At 45.4% G+C, this 16,539-nt stretch overlaps 1 protein-coding gene across 1 annotated transcript; it reads left to right on the top strand.

The window, feature by feature from the left end:
* Positions 1-1,295: 1,295 nt before the first annotated feature.
* Positions 1,296-13,732, top strand: LOC309516512 (phosphatidylinositol transfer protein beta isoform-like). The gene is made up of 12 exons (XM_082195276.1): positions 1,296-1,422; positions 3,875-3,905; positions 4,673-4,818; positions 4,893-5,034; positions 5,942-6,013; positions 6,320-6,394; positions 7,665-7,748; positions 8,634-8,711; positions 9,520-9,630; positions 9,900-10,022; positions 12,152-12,233; positions 12,708-13,732. The coding sequence occupies exons 1-11, from the start codon at positions 1,403-1,405 to the stop codon at positions 12,197-12,199; spliced, it is 930 nt and encodes a 309-aa protein (XP_082051402.1). The 5' UTR covers positions 1,296-1,402; the 3' UTR covers positions 12,200-12,233; positions 12,708-13,732.
* Positions 13,733-16,539: the final 2,807 nt, after the last annotated feature.

The raw sequence follows: 16,539 nt of genomic DNA, 5'->3' as shown, positions 1-16,539 counted from the left end.
TGAAATTCTTTGGCTCAGCACCAGAGTGCGTAAAAAAACAAGAACAACAAAGAGATAATAGCAAGTAATAGCTAATGGAGGAATGACATAAGAGCCCCTCTGGGTATATAAATAACAAATATATAGGTTGTTGTGTTTATATAGTAGCTGTGTTTGTCGGCGAGGGAAAACTCCAAAATCCACAGTTGAGTAATCATCTTTACTGGGACCAAGGAAAACATAACAAATTAGCATGCGAGTTCTGCAGAATTCATTCACAGGCGTAGTATCTGAGTGGTCCACATTAGCAAAGTGGCTGGGATAATGCAGACAGAGTCAAGAGGGAAAATAAATAGATCAAATTTACTGAGAACAGATCCAGGTGAACATATCCTGGTCTCAAAAACAAATCAAGAGGCAATAGAGGCCCCAGTGTTACTCTGTCAGGCCTAGGGAACGAACCCTGGGATCTTGTACACGGCAGTCAGAAAGTCCACAAGTTCCACCTCCCATCTTCATGTTGGGAAATATTTCCCGGGTTAAAATTATTGTGTCAGCGGTGCAAGAGACCTGCCAGAAAAGAAAACATTGCACCCCCCGTCTAGAATACTCAAAGTCACAGATCTCCTACTCTAAATGCAATACAGCTGCAATTCTGTGCACACTTACTTAGGAATATGCATTATTGATCTGGAGCATCAGGATGTATATTTCCATACAGCTGTGAACATTTAAAGCATGGGTGTTGCGGGGGGGGCAGGGGGAAGCTGCCCCCCATTGAGTAAATAAATAGAAATACTTAACCGACAGCTTAGTTCTACTCCCCCTAACATAAATCCTGGCTATGCCCATGATTTAAAGGAATTTCGAGGACACCCTCGAAATATGTCTCCTCCTGTCCCTTTCACGGTTCAGTAAAAAGTATATTCAGTGAATAGTTTCAAAACAGAAGGGACAAGGCTCAATTTCGCGTGGGGTACCAAATCCTTGAAAGGCATGAAAGTCAGGAGGTCCGTGATCTTGCCCTTTCTCAAATACGACCAAAAAGGCGCTCTGCACATATCTCAGAAGAACTCTCAACAGAGCCGATTCCGAACGCCCGGTTCGAGCGCGACCCCTAGTGGACATTTGTGTCCAATGCAACCCTCAGCGTCCCGTCATTCCCCGGCTTCCCTGTGCTGTCAATCAAGAGGACCGAACGCCCCCCCCCTTCGACCTGCTCCTCCCCAACGTGGCCAGCCTTTGCTCCGGCTCGCCCGCGCGGGCGAAGCCCAAGTGAGGGCGGAAGTGGCGTCGTTGCGGGCAGGTGCGGGCGAGCGGGCGCTAGAGTGAGGGCGGAAGTGGCGTCAATGGCCGGGGTAGGGGGGAAGAGGAAGAAAAGGGCTGGTGCATTTGGCGTGCGGGGTGCCGGAGGGACGGGAGGATGGTGCTGATCAAAGAGTTGTGAGTACTGGGAGGGGTGTGGGGGGCGCCAGCGTGGGTGGTGCAGGGCATGGGAAGGGTTAACTAGGCAGTGGGGAGGGGGCTTTCCTAAAAATGGGTGGGCGATAAACAAGGGACCCGTCTACATATGGCTGCCCCTTTCTACGGCTCTTCCTTCTGTATTTTGCTGGGGGTTTTTAGAGCGCCTAATAATGTGCGCTGGGTGAGATCTGATATTTTGGATGAATGGGGCCTTTTGTTTCTGCCGTGTAACGGGCGGCGCTTTCTCATATGCCTCTGAAAAGCAGAAGTGGGGGGTCGCCTTGGCCCATTCGGTTTACCCTGCGAGGAGGTTTTTCGCACACCCAGTCCTGCAATCCATCTGGGGTCCCTGACCCGGCATGTTTTCCCGACAGGAGGCGGCCTGGCTGCCTCCACACTTGGCTTGCTTTATAGTTTATACCGTTATTCTCCATTTCGATGTATTTTTTCCCCCTCTTCCCCACCCTCCACCCATGTTTTTTCACCAAAGCTCAATGGAATAATCAGTGAGGGAGGAGAACAAATAAGAAGTGCCATCCTCAGATCCCTGAATCCGTCATAATTTTTGTGCTCTGCTCGGCTCACTTTCTTTAAACTAAGGCCTGTTGATTTCCAGGAACTTATTTAGGAAGAAACACGAAATGTTTGCAGTTTCAGAGTGTTACCGCAAATCACGCTGAGCACTGTTTCAGGGGAAGTTGGCAGCAGCAGATTTATCTTTGTTAAAGCTGGCTGAGGCATGCACTGGAGGAGAATTGTAGGAGAAAAGACCTTGGGGTTGGGGAGATGACAGTCCAACTTATTTCATCTGGCACATACAATAACATTGCCTCAAGGGATGCAGCACACTTCCAGGGAGAAAAAGCCCTTTTTAATTCAGTAAGGCTTACTTCTGTATAGGCCTGTTTAGGATTGCACTGTGAGTTTAGGAAGGTTCTCTGTGCATATTAGTGTGCTCTTCCTCAGGGCAAAGGAGACAATCTGCTTTGTGTTTCGATTTCAGCGAAACTTCTGCAACACCTTTAAAGCACATCTCCCCCGCCTCCCTGGGATTCTGGGCACTGTAGTTTACCACTCAGAGTTGCAATTCCCAACAGCTCTCAATGGACTACAGTTCCCATAGTTTTTTGAAGGAAACGTGTGTTTATAATGGTACTTTAAAGGTATACCATGTACACGGCCTTCAAGTTTTGAGATACCAGGGTCCTGCATATGTATGTTATTGCAATGTGCTATATATGTGCTCACCTTAGCAGACTGTTTGGAAATTGCAGCGAGTGTTCAGTGCAGCTGACAAACTGATAATAGGCACCAGACAACAAGTACCTATTACTCTCATTTGCCCCAGCTTCAGTGGCTCCCAATGGGTTCCTGAGACCAATTCAGAGTTCTGATTTTAGCCTAGAAAGCTTCTCACAGTTCAGGACCCCAACACCTAACAGAATGCCTCTGCCAACACATGCCCTGTGGTTGTCATCAGAGGCTTTCTTCTTCCTCCAAGAAAGGTCCTGTGATTGGCAACAAGGGAAAGAACATTTTGGCTTCTCTCTCCTCCCACCCCATCTATGGATTGGTCTCCCCGGTGAGGTCCACCTGGTGTCAAGTTTAATACCTTTTGGCACCGGGTAAGGTCTTCCTCTGCGGGACGCGGGTGGCGCTGTGGGTTAAAGCCTCAGCGCCTAGGGCTTGCCGATCGAAAGGTCGGCGGTTCGAATCCCCGCGGCGGGGTGCGCTCCCATCATTCGGTCCCAGCGCCTGCCAACCTAGCAGTTCGAAAGCACCCCCGGGGGCAAGTAGATAAATAGGTACCGCTTACCAGCGGGAAGGTAAACGGCGTTCCGTGTGCTGCGCTGGCTCGCCAGATGCAGCTTTGTCACGCTGGCCACGTGACCCGGAAGTGTCCCCGGACAGCGCTGGCCCCCGGCCTATAGATGTGAGATGGGCGCACAAACCCCAGAGTCTGTCAAGACTGGCCCGTTCGGGCAGGGGTACCTTTACCTTTACCTTTAAGGTCTTCCTCTACTTCCAGGCCTCTGGTTGGTATTCGATAGGCTTGCTTATTAATTCAGTGTTACTGTTTTAAAGCTGCATTTTACGTTGTGGCTTGTTCTTTGGTATTTCTAAATTTTTGTGCACTTTGATATATCATATTGTAAGTTGTTTTAAGACTAGTTTTAGTGGCAGTTTTCTAGAAACTTGATAATGATAGTTCAGATGCAACAGTAGTACTATTTATAAATGGTCTTTGTTGAACAGTCTGTTAAATACATTCCAGGGTGAATAAAGTGTGTATGTGTTTTTTATCTGGTGCGTGTGGCAGTGGAGTGTGAGGGCTTGGGCACTGGAGGATTCCCTCTCTAACTCTTGTTTCTCTTTCCTCTCCCTCCCCTCCCCCCCCCATGCTGCTTTTATCTCCATCCTCCAAAACCAGCCGGGTTGTGCTGCCTTGCTCCGTAGAGGAGGTAAGTTCCATTTACATGTAGTGGTATTAGGAAGTGTGCAACTTTGCTGACCCCCCTAGTTAATCAATGGGGGGGGGAGGAATAATGGGTTGGCATAAATCAGCAGAAAGTTTAGGGTGCTTTTCTTCCTGTTTTTCATAGGTGGGGCCAGAACCAAAAACCAAAAGGGCATTGCCCTTTTTTGTCTCTCTTTCTGGCTCCCTGTTCTCTCCCTCTCCCTCTCCACCCAGCAGGAGTTGGGGCAGGAAGGCCTTGCCAAGTGACTCCTATGGCCTTCCTCGTCCCCAAGACCTGTGCCTTATTTGAAGGCCAAAGGGGCAGGAGTATTTCCCCTTCTCTCTTTCCCAGTGCTTGGAATGAGCTTAACAGACTTCATCAAATTAGTTCAAAAGTCTCTAAACTACATCTGAAAGTAGTTTCCAGAATTGCCAAGTGATCAAAACTTGAATTACATTTGTTTCAGCTTAGAACTTTGAACGATTTCTAGTTTTATCCTCAAGTTCGTTCTCTCATCTGTGCTTTTCACTCTATAGACTCTCATCTTAAGTTTATTTTATACTTTTATTTTATACTTCAGCACAGGAGCATTTTGAATACTGAAAAAAATTCTTGAGGATCATTTGGATCAACTTGGAACTGTGACCTGAAGGCAACTACTTTGTTTTGTAAAGGGACAAATTTGAACTGGGATGAGTTCCTTTTGGGACATCAACATGAATCTCCTGTTTAAAATGCCCATTTCCAACCTCTGCTCTTTTCCTCTTCAGTATCAGGTGGGGCAGTTATTCTCTGTTGCTGAAGCCAGCAAGAACAACACTGGCGGCGGCGAAGGGATTGAGGTGCTAAAAAATGAACCTTACGAGTGTGAAGGGGAACGAGGGCAGTTCACCCACAAGATCTACCACCTCCAGAGGTAAGGTCCTTCCTGGGCACGGGCATCCAAAGGCATGGGCTTCCTCTGACGCCCTGTTTTTCTCTCTCTTGCAGCAAAGTACCTGGATTCATTAAGATGTTCGCCCCTGAGGGGTCCCTAGTTGTTCACGAGAGAGCCTGGAATGCCTATCCCTATTGTCGAACGGGTGAGCCAGGGAGAGGGATGGGAGAAGGGGCTATGTCTGTAATTGGGACTCCCTAGGTCAGGGTTTCCCAAACTTGGGTCTCCAGCTGTTTTTGGACTACAACCAATAGTCATACTAGCTTGGGGTGATGGGAGTTGTAGTCCAAAAACAGCTGGAGACCCATGTTTGCGAAACCCTGTCCTACCTAGATGCTTTGGTAGGAGAACAAATTTGTCTGGAGTGTTCTCATTTTTTTTCAAACTCTATCTTGAACGATCCTTTTGAACAATGGTTGAGTGGCAAAAATCCAGGGGTTGTTTCGCAGAGATTCTGGAAGTGCTGTACACCCCATTCATCACTGCTCTTCTTAAGCTGAGAATATAACCTAGAAATGCACCCAGCAGACTCCTGCAACAAGCAGCCTATTGGGAAACCCTTTTCTTACATTACTGCTCTTCTCATTGACACAGGCCAGAGGAACCTCAAGTTTCCACAGAACAGAGTTTGAATAAACATTCATTTTGAGCAAGTGCTGGGAAAGTTTTCATAGGCCAAGGGCCACATTCTCATTTGGGCAGCTTTCTTTGGACAGTGTTGGGTGTGTCCTGAGGCAAAAGTGGGAGAACCAACAAATGCAAATTTTACATTTGTACAGTTGGTTTCTACACAAACTCGCACGCCCCGTCCAGTCCAGCAGGAAACATTCTCAGAGTTCAGGGACAGTCAAAACTGGTGTGGGAAACCTTTGGCCCTCTAGATGTTGCTAAACTACAATTCCCATCATCCCTGGTTTTGCCCATGTTTGCTGGGGCTGATGGGAGTTGCAGTTCAGCAACAACTGGAGGACCATAGCTTCTCCACACTTTGTCTAACCTGCTGGATATATTGGGCTAAAACTGTCCTGTGTGATTTGGGTTACATATATGGCAAGTGTGGCTAGAGAAGACTTACATCAAGCTGATTAGGGAAGGTTTTTAGTTTCATTATCCTGCACTAACATGTTCTGTCTTTCTCTTCTTTCTTGTGGTCCCGTCTGCTGCAGTTATTACGGTAAGTGACTTGGGGAAGGGACATCTGTGGGTGGGCAGGCAGCGCTTCTCAGTGAACCCCAACTTCCTCAGATTCTCTGGGTACATCTGTGTCCTCGCCTATCTCCAGTAAGCTATGGCACACCTCCTACCCCATGAAGTCCACTTCTCATGAGTCACACACCCACATCCCAGAATGTCGCAGAGCATTCTGGGTAATATGTCTGCTCAAGTCATGCGTGGCTTTAGGTCTGTGTGTGCTCTTGTTACCACAAAGTATTCTGGGTAACCATTCTTCTCTCCTCCCCACCCTTTCCTTTTTGGACAGAATGAATATATGAAGGATGATTTCTTCATCAAAATTGAAACCTGGCACAAACCAGATTTAGGTGACCAAGACAATGTAAGTGACTGGAATGAAACGCCATGTTTTATCCACAGAACAGGGTGCCCAAATCCTCCTGAATTGTACTCTCTGTTAATAGAAAGACCGTGGGCACAGATGCACTGTTTTATTATTAAGGGTGGTGAAATAGTATTTGATTAACCAGCATTTTTTCTTTCTGCACAAAGAAAATACTTTGTATCCGGAATAGTTGTTGTTGTTGTTTATGTCACTTATGAGTTGCTTCCTGTGAGGTATCTTGAAGTGATTTACAATACAATGACGTATATAAAATAGTTGCATATGTAAAAACAACTGAATACAAAACAAACACAAAAAATTAAACATAAAAATGCCTTTAAAATAACAACACATACAGGAAATCAGTTCAGATCCAGGACAGATAGCAGCTGGGATAAATAATTTAGACTTTGTTAAGGTTCCATTGCATATATAATAAGAAATAAAGCACTTATTCTTGCAAAGATCTTGAAAGCACTTTAGAGGAGACTGTACGGAACAGAAACATGCTTTATCATTAGCTATTGGATGCAGTTTGGGGTTACAGAGGTCTTTTTCTCTTCTAAATGACTGAAATATTTGGCAGTATTGAGGGATGCAGTCTTAAGGTATTAAATTTTCTGTGATTTTTATTGAAGCAAATCTGGGTTATGTATGTTGTTGTTATTTAATTTCTATACAGTCATGAGAAAATTGAATTCTGTGGTTTTACATATGAAAGCATAACAATCATCTGTTTTTTAGCAGGTCTTAAAATTAGGTAAATACAACCTCAGGTGAAGAACAACACATGACATATTATTCTGTGTCATGATTTAGTTAGCAAAAATAAAGCCATAATGGAGAAGCCATGTGTGCAAAACTAAGTACACCTTATGATTCAATAGCTTTTAGAACCACATCTAGCAGCAATAGCTTGAAGTAATCATTTTCTGTATGACTATATCAATCTCTCACATCATTTTGGAGGAGTTTTGGCCAACTCTACTTTACAATTTTGCTTCAGTTCTTTGAGGCTTGCTGGCATTTGTTTATGCGCAGCTCTCTTGAGGTCCCACCCAAATCTTGTGTGTTTTGATGTAAAATAAATTATTATTATTAAATTGAACACATTGATTGCCTAACACTCGTTGTCTTTAGGCCAGTACAAAGCATATATCATAAAACAGAAGCATATTAAAAAGTCAACAAAGCCCAATCAAACTTTCAGTGCTGGCGACTCCCATTTTTGTTTTGGGTGAGGACATAAAAACTCTTCTCTCTTCAGGTCCACAGCCTCGATGCGGAAACTTGGAAAGATGTTGAGGTGGTCCATATAGATGTCGCTGATCGGACGCAAGTATCAGATGACGTAAGAGGCAACCTTGCTTTTTGTTTGGCAGTTGGAAGAGTGTTTGGCAAAGGTTAACATGACACAGAAGGCAGGGGAATTCTGGGAGGGAAAGTGCCCTTCCAGCCGACTGCTTTTGATAGGAAAGAAGGATCCCTTTGTGGCTCTAGAGTGTGAAAGCCGTGAGCACAAAGGGAATCTTTTTGGTTATTGTAGCATCTGCAAACACCCTGCTTGGAACCATTTGTTCTTTCGAATTGCTCTAGATTGGGAGAGCTCAGGAGAACAGTACCCCAGCAATTCTAGGTTACAGCTATCCTGCCCACCACTACCTGGCCTGAGGGGCCTTCATTTCCACACACAACTCGCTCCTCTTCCTTCTCCCTCCTTTATCCCCCCAACATTGGCAGAGAAAGGAAGTTTGCTTATATCTGGCCAGGCTCCACATTGTGATTTCATTTGTTCCTGCTGGCCCATAGCCTACAGAAGGGATGAAAGGAGATCTCCCACTCTGAGTGAGGAGAGGCCCCTGAGTGGAGAGCTTGTCTCTGAGCATATGCTGGGCACTTTCTCTTCGCCTCCAAGTGACTAGTCTATTCTCTCTAAGGATGTACCTTCAGCTTAGAGTGAAGGTAACAGTAGTGGTGGCGACGGCTGGTATGACTAAAACCACATTGTGGCTCAACCTTTTGCTGCTCTTGTAGTATCCAAAACAGTACCCTTTTGCTTTCAGGGCTGGCTCTTGGGTTTTAGATGCTATCAGGCCCTGTTTTTGTGTCAAGAGGAGTCTGCCCTTTCTGACTGCTTTTCTACCTGCCGAACAAAGATCTTCATGGCATTTATCCATCTCTGCCCCCCTGTATCTCATACTGCTGACATTCTCATCTCTGCTCTCTTATCTTTCAGGATTACAAGCCAGATGAAGACCCGGCTCTTTTCAAATCACTGAAGACGGGCAGAGGGCCTCTTGGTCCTGACTGGAAGGTACGTCCAGTCCCCTGTCTTGTAATTTGCTTCAAGACGCCTTATGGGATGCAATTCATAAATGAAATAATAGATAAACGGATGATAGCAAAACTTGCGAACCAGCCCGTAAGTGTCCTGCTCCCTCCCACCCATACATCTCGGGCCTCTTGGTTGTTCTGAAGACAGGCTTTGGCGGTGGTAGTGGTAGTGGGACCCCAGGGGTCTGCAGATTTCATCTTAGCAAAGCAAAATGTGCGCTTGCTGTGGCACCAGACCCAAAAGATGGAGCCTTCTCTGTGACCTTTTAGTCATGGCAGCAAGAGAGAAAGCAAGTGTTGCAGTGGTCACTGGGTGCACGAACTGGCTGTAGGATTTTTTGGAGCGAGGCTGGGTCTTATCAATACTGAAAGGTGCTACACCCACCACCTTCTATTAATGCTGCCAGGGCTGGGGCTGTGAGAGACATAAACAGCAGTCACTGTTGGGGGCAAACGGGGGGGGGGGGACAGTTGGGGGTCACAGCAGGGGGGAAACTTACAATAATCAGGGCAAAGGTGTATGTATTGCTGTCTGTTCTATTGTGTTTTAAATACATTGCAAGCCGCCTTGAGAACTTTGGTTCGTAGGCATGGTGTAAATACTTCTAAATGAAATATAAAAAAGGGGTATATTTCTTTTTCATCCCTGCAAATCCCCCTCAGATGTTTCATCTATAAGAGAAATCTCCACAAGTTTGCTTTGAAACTTCAGCGGCAACTCCAGGCCTAATCTTCCTGGCTTCTTCCTTTCTCCCCCTTCCCCTTCCCCCCTATCTCCCGTCCATTAGCGGGAACTAGCCAACAATGAAGATTGCCCCCACATGTGTGCCTACAAACTTGTGAGTGTGAAGTTCCGCTGGTGGGGTCTTCAGGGCCGAGTGGAAAAATTTATCCAAAAGGTAAGATCAGGCTGAGGCGTTGGAGCTTGCTTGGATAGTAACAGATGGCAGAGCAATATTAGCAAGTGGGATTCGAGACTTTCTCCAGCGTCGTTGAGGTTTTTTAAGGGGCGGGACGAGGTGGAGGTAAAAAAACCCATCTTGAGCTTGCTCTGCAGAATGCAACCCAGGGACTTTCCCCCTCAGAGTGTAGACTATTATCCCCCACTTCAAGCTCTCTTGCATTCTTGTCATCCTGTTTTCTTGAAGCCTTTCTTCTCTTCCTACAGCAAGAAAGACGCCTCTTTACCAACTTCCATAGGCAGCTATTTTGCTGGTTGGACAAGTGGGTGGATTTAACCATGGCTGACATTCGACGGATGGAGGAAGAGACACAGAGGGAGCTTGATGAGGTATTTTGGGGCAGAGGACCAGGTTTGCGGGTGCAAGGGGCCCTTGGTTTGCGTTGTGAGAGTTTCCCTTACTTTTGTGCTTGAACTCTTGTTGGTGGAAGGCCAGAAGTACAGTGGTACTTCGGGTTACATACACTTCAGGTTACAGACTCCGCTAACCCAGAAATAGTACCTCAGGTTAAGAACTTTGCTTCAGGATGAGAACAGAAATCGCGCAGCAGCAGCGTGAGGCCCCATTAGCTAAAGTGGTACCTCAGGTTAAGAACAGTTTCGGGTTAAGAACGGACCCCTGGAACGAATGAAGTACGTAACCAGAGGTACCACTGTACAACTTTCCCTGTCACTGGGTCTTAAAGGATGGCTTTGCCCTACAAGCCTGATCTCTGAGATCATTTCCGGGTGGCTTGCTTCAGATGCCATTGTTGTCAGAGAGTAAGGCGGATGGGGTCAAGCAGCCAGGCCTTTTCTTTTCATGGCTTCCTTATTGTGAAACTCCCTTCCCAAAAAGGCCTTCCATGGCCAGCTCAGTCCGCACTTGTAGAAGCTTAGTTAAAACCCTTAGAGCCAGTGTGGTGTAGTGGTTAAGAGCGGTAGTCTCGTAATCTGGGGAACCGGGTTCGCGTCTCCGCTCCTCCACATGCAGCTGCTGGGTGACCTTGGGCCAGTCACACTTCTCTGAAGCCTCTCAGCCTCACTCACCTCACAGAGTGTTTGTTATGGGGGAGGAAGGGAAAGGAGATTGTTAGTCGCTTTGAGACTCCTTAAAGGGAGTGAAAGGCGGGATATCAAATCCAAGCACTCTCTCTCTCTCTCTCTCTCTCTTTCCTGTTTGTTTTCCCGCAGCTAGTCTTGAGGCTTTGTTGATTTCAATGAGCCGAGTTGCTACGCAGATCTGCCAGGCAGGATTTTTTTAAAAATCACTGCCACTGTTCCGTTGAGTGATGATCGGTTCTCCTGTTCTATATTTGCTGCCCCTATGGCACACTTCTTGTTGTAGGTGCAGATCCCCTGACAAGAGGAGAAGTTTCCAGCTAGGGCCATAGGTTTAATTTAGTCGATGTGGTTTTGATCCACAAATATAGAAGCGGAAAACCCTGATTCAAATCCTGAAACATGAAAATTGCCAATGGCGGACCCCATCTTGGGAGAAGCATTCCCTCTTCAGTCTCTCACAGGAGGGAACTCCACTTCCAAGACATATGCCATCTAAAACTTATAGATATGTATGCACCCTATACATATGCCATCTAAAATCGGGTATACTTTTTTCCCTTCTTCAAAAGCGTTTGGTCATATGCAAGTTTATGTAGATTCAGTTGTTTTAAAACTCAGTTGATCTGCTTATGGGTGAGAGAAGCTTTGGCCCTCCATACGTTCCTGAACTACAACTCCCACCAGCCCCTGCAAGCATCACCAGTGGTGAGGAATGATGGAAGTTGTAGTTCAGCAGCATATGGCGCACCAAAAGTTCCCCACAGAGGCAAGAAGATTTCCACAATTGGCTAACAGTCCTATATGATATTAATGTGGAAGAAGATAATTTGATAGGCATAGGTTTTTTCCACTGCTGTAAGAGATGCACTGCAAAAATCCCCTCTTTTAAAAATATTTAACTGCTAATGTGCTTACCATTGTTTCCTCAATTTGTAGTTTTTTAATGTCTGTAAATGTATAGTTACATAAATATGTTATGCTTCTGTAAACATATTTTATATATTTGTAAATATATACCTTTCTAGTTTTTGATGATTAAAACTTTTTTCTATACAACTTTTACAAAATATATAGGAGTCCTGCCTTCATTTGAATCTGTTCCTCCTTAAAATAAAAGGAAGGAAAAACTGGTACATACAAGTGTTTTGTTGATAGATAGATCCCATTTTGCACTTTGGGATTAAATGTGGTTCCTGTCTTGCCCAGAGAGCATTAAATATGCTTTGAACCCTCAAACCCTATAATGTTTGATAATATGCTGATGCATTTAAATACACTTGTAATTGATTATTGATTTTTTTTTAAAAAAAACTTTTTTAATTTATTGGCAAATCTTTCTGGCAAGGCCATGTGGAAGTAAACAGCCAGTACTACCAGAAGTTACCCAGATGCTGAAGGATCTTGTTTTCTTGCAGATACGCCAGAAGGGCACTGTGAGAGGAATGACTGCAGGGGACGAATGAGCGCCCCCTACTGCCTGGGCCGAGAAGTAACAAGGTAGAAGAAACTGGAGAGTGGAAAGCTTTACATAGTTATGGGTGGAAACTCTGGGTGAGGGTGGGAGGAGATAGTGATCATATCTTGGCCTCATCAAGCCATGATATGCATGTGCCTATGCCCCCCCCCCCAGCCAATTTGTGGCATGAGAAAACAAGCCTGGGTGCCTCTGATTAAGCAAAGTTTCCCGTATTGTCAAAACTTGGGAGATACAGTTACCACGTTTGGAACAAGCAACGATATTAAGGCAACTTAGAACTATGGTTTTAGTATATGGTTTTGTTCTGGAGCTGGTAACCATCGTTTCCTGGATCAGATGAAACCAGAAACTATGGTCAACTAGAGACTTTTTGGTTTGTTTGCTCCTGCCACACAGAGAAGGCCAATTTGTCTTTTTAAAGAACATTAAATAAGAAAAGGAAAGCTGTTGCTTTTCGCTGCTAATACTTCCTTTTTGTCTTCTTTCTATCCCAGGTGCAGTGCCCTTTCTGACCTGAGATTGGACCTCTCTTCGTGGGACTCCGCTCTCCCTCCCCTTGCCACCTTGGGAGGGGAAGATGGGTCCCCGTTCTTCTCCGTCCTTCTGGTCCGAAAATACTGTATTCAAAACTGCCCCTGCTTCTGCCGGCACGGGAAACCCCAGGAAACTGCCCTTTACTTCTTACTGATCATGGATTAATAGGTGCCCCCCTCACCACAAGTGGGGCCTTAAAAGGGGGAGGCAAGGACCTTCCAGGGTGGGGTGGGGATGTCTCTCTTATTTTTGCCCTGCAGGAGCAGGGCTGCATGACTATTAATAAGATTAACCTTAACCTTATTTGAAATTGCATTGGGTTGGGGAGGGGCTTTCTATAGGCCAAAGGGAAAGGAAGATCAGGAATGCCTAAATGGGGGATGGGGAGGAAGAGAACGAGTGAAACTATATAAGGAGCATCATTTTTGCCTTCACTGTGGATTTAAAATTGTCTTTCGGAGAGGCATGGAAGCGCTGCTTCAGCACCACATTCATCTCCTGGGATTGTGGGGAACAATGACCGCACCAGTTTCACTCTCGGTTCTTCCCGTGCCATATGGTGGAGTTAAAACGTGCCACTAAACTGACTCGTTTGTTTTAGGCAGCAAAGTTGACCTGCCCTGTTTTCCAAAGAAGGCCACATGTGGCTAAAATTTTCAGGGTCTGTTTCTTGACCCTTCATTTCCTCCTTTTTAAATGGCACTGAACTCTACTCCTAGGTTGTTGGTTTGTTTTTATTTCAATCTTCTTTTCCCTGTCCCTCACTTCCCCGTTGTGTTGGTGGGAAGGGCATGTAATTTCCCCCCCTTGGGAGAGTCACTCAGAAACATTTCAGCTGCCCCTTTGGGTCTTAAGTGAGGGGGAAGTGGAGGCATTTAAGGCCCAATAGTGCATTACTAAGGATCTGAACAGTATTTTTTTTAAGCAAGAAAAACACTGAAATCTTTTTTTAAAAAAGTAAAACAACAAATAAACTTGAAGTTGAGTTCTTGTGCTGTTTTCTTGTTGTGGGATGGGTGGGAGACATAGGGAGGGTTAGTGGCTGCTGTGGCTCATTTGAGTACCTCATAGAGGAGGGTGAGATCTTGCAAGTCCAACCCTATGTCAGTGGAGGAAATTTGCTGATCTGGATAACTTACTTACCTGGCTTCTGCTTAATAAAAAACAACAGCAAGAACACCTCTAGCCATGGGAACATCCACCACCTTCTAAGGCAGCCTGCTCACACTCACAAACAGCTCATACAGTCGGGAAGTTATTCTTAAATGTTTCATTGAAAACCTGCTTGTCCTTAGACCCTGTAGTTCAGGGCCTTCCCTCTAGCAGCACAGAACAAATCTACCCCATATGTGGCAACTTTTTCAGGAACTGAATAAGATGGCTACTTTTTCACCTGTTAATCAACTTTTCTCCAGGTTAAACATACCCAAAGGTTTTGGTCTCCTATTTTGTTCCTTTCCTGCAGTATAAGATGGGCTAGAGAGAAGCTGGTGTGTGTGTGCGCGTGCGTGCGTGTGCTGGGTATTTTTTTATGTACCCGATGCAGAAGTTTTCAGAATAAATTACAAACCTGATCAGTCCTCCTTCCTCACCTCTCTGTTCTTGTGGGGAAAGGCAAGAACTGACTTAATAATGCTGCTGCTTCCCCAGCAGGATGGAAGAGAAGCTCTACTTCCTGTTCCAGCTGTGAGGAACCTCTGGCCCTCTAAATGTTGCTGAACTACAACTCCCACCATCTCAGCCCATTGGCTATGTTTGCAGAGGCCAGTAGGTCTTCCTTATTCCTTTCCTAACCACACCCTAAAGAACATAAAGCAAGAAAGAGAATCCCACAAAAGGTGCATTTTCAAGGTCAGGCATCCCCAACCTGTGGCCCTCCAGTTGTTTTGGCCTACAACTCCCATGATCACTAGCTAACAGGACAAGTGGTCAGGGATGATGGGAATTGTAGTACAAAACATCTGGAGGGCCCAAAGGTTGGGGTGCCTGGTCAAGGTCATACGTTGCAGCTTTTGACTGTTCCCTTCAAACCCCAAACATACGTGGATGGAGCTCAGAGCAAGCTAGTGAGAGACCAAAAGCTGAAGCCACAGTAGAACTAATTCATGCTCTTAGAATTTGTTTCAACTAAGGCTGCCATCTGATTAAAGGAAATATTGGTCCGTGCCTCAAATTGGTTTGGACTGAGTGACCAAAACAACACTAATTTGCATAAGACAGTCGGTTGGTTTGGGTTTTTTTGAGGAGAGAATACTTTTGTTTTTAGATATGTGTATATGTCACAGCCAATGCCATTTCGGAAAAGGCATTCTGAGAGTGAAAGGGGAATGCCTCTAGTAACAGTTTTACAAGTAACTTGTATTTAACAATACTGTAACTTCTAAAAATGTGTGTTTCCCTCATGGATTGGGGATACTTGTTTATAAGGCAGGCATAGGCAAACTCGGCCCTCCAGATGTTTTTGGCCTACAACTCCCATGATCCCTAGCTAACAGGACCAGTGGTCAGGGATAATGGGAACTGTAGTCCCAAAACATCTGGTGGGCTGAGTTTGCCTATGTCTGTCATAAGGAATCATTAAAATAAGGCTGAAATCCTATACCTACTTACCTTGGTGTAAGTATCCTGGAAATCAATAGGTCTTAGGTCTGAGTACCATGCATAGAGGGATAAGAAACCTTTGGTCCTCTGGAAGTTTCTGAACTACAATCCCCAACAGGTCCTGCAAGCATAGCCAATAGCCTCAGGTGATGCAAGTTGTAGTTCAGCAACAACAGACAGTCCCTGCAACTGATTATGATGTTGTTGTTGTTTAGTCATGTCTGACTCTTTGTGACCCCATAGACCAGAGCACGCCAGGCACTTCTGTCTTCCACTGCCTCCCGCAATTTGGTCAAACTCATGCTGGTAGCTTCAAGAACACTGTCCAACCATCTCGTCCTCTGTTGTCCCCTTCTCCTTGTGCCCTCCATCTTTCCCAACATCAGGGTCTTTTACAGAGAGTCTTCTCTTCTCATGAGGTGGCCAAAGTACTGGAACCTCAGCTTCACGATCTGTCCTTCCAGTGAGCACTCAGGGCTGATTTCCTTAAGAATGGAGAGGTTTGATCTTCTTGCAGTCCATGGGACTCTCAAGAGTCTCCTCCAGCACCATAATTCAAAAGCATCAATTCTTCGGCAATCGGCAACTGATGTATTACATTGTAAAAACTGTTGTGAGCACACATACAACAACTACCTGATGTCTTTTTGTGCTATTCCCATCAGGAATCCCACCCAGATCTTAGTTTTAACTGCTTAATGAAATTTTCACATGACAAAACAATTGTTTTGAAGTAACAAGGAAAACAAGCCTTTTCTAGCTGGTTAGCCATCTCCATCTTAAAAATAAGGTTTCCCTCCTGGGTGAGATTGGGGGGGGGTGCCTCTGGGGTGTGTGATGCCTGTAGATTGAGGTTTAAGTGCTTAGATTTAAAGCACACACTTGTTTTACCCTATTTAAAAAGCCAATTTAATTGGTTGACCCAGCCAATAAATTTTGGGGGCAGGCCTAGTTTGAAGTGCTCTTCGGCCATGTTTTTCCCATCTGTATCCTGTTGCACAACTTTTGGTCAGGCCTCCAGAACGGGCAAATTGCCAAACCAAACACAACACAACCACTCCTTGTATAGTGGCTTGCAAGGGGCTTGATTCTATATGCCCGGGGAGTCAGTGTGCACCTGCCAGCCCAGCCACTGCATAGTGGGACAGCGCAAATTGTGCAATCCTGAATTTGATCGAACTCATTCTCGGA

This window comes from Podarcis vaucheri (assembly GCF_965113315.1).
Source record: "Podarcis vaucheri genome assembly, chromosome: 13".
Taxonomy (NCBI): domain Eukaryota; kingdom Metazoa; phylum Chordata; class Lepidosauria; order Squamata; family Lacertidae; genus Podarcis; species Podarcis vaucheri.
Note: the sequence above shows the minus strand (reverse complement) of the source record. Positions and strands in the feature narration are given on the sequence as shown.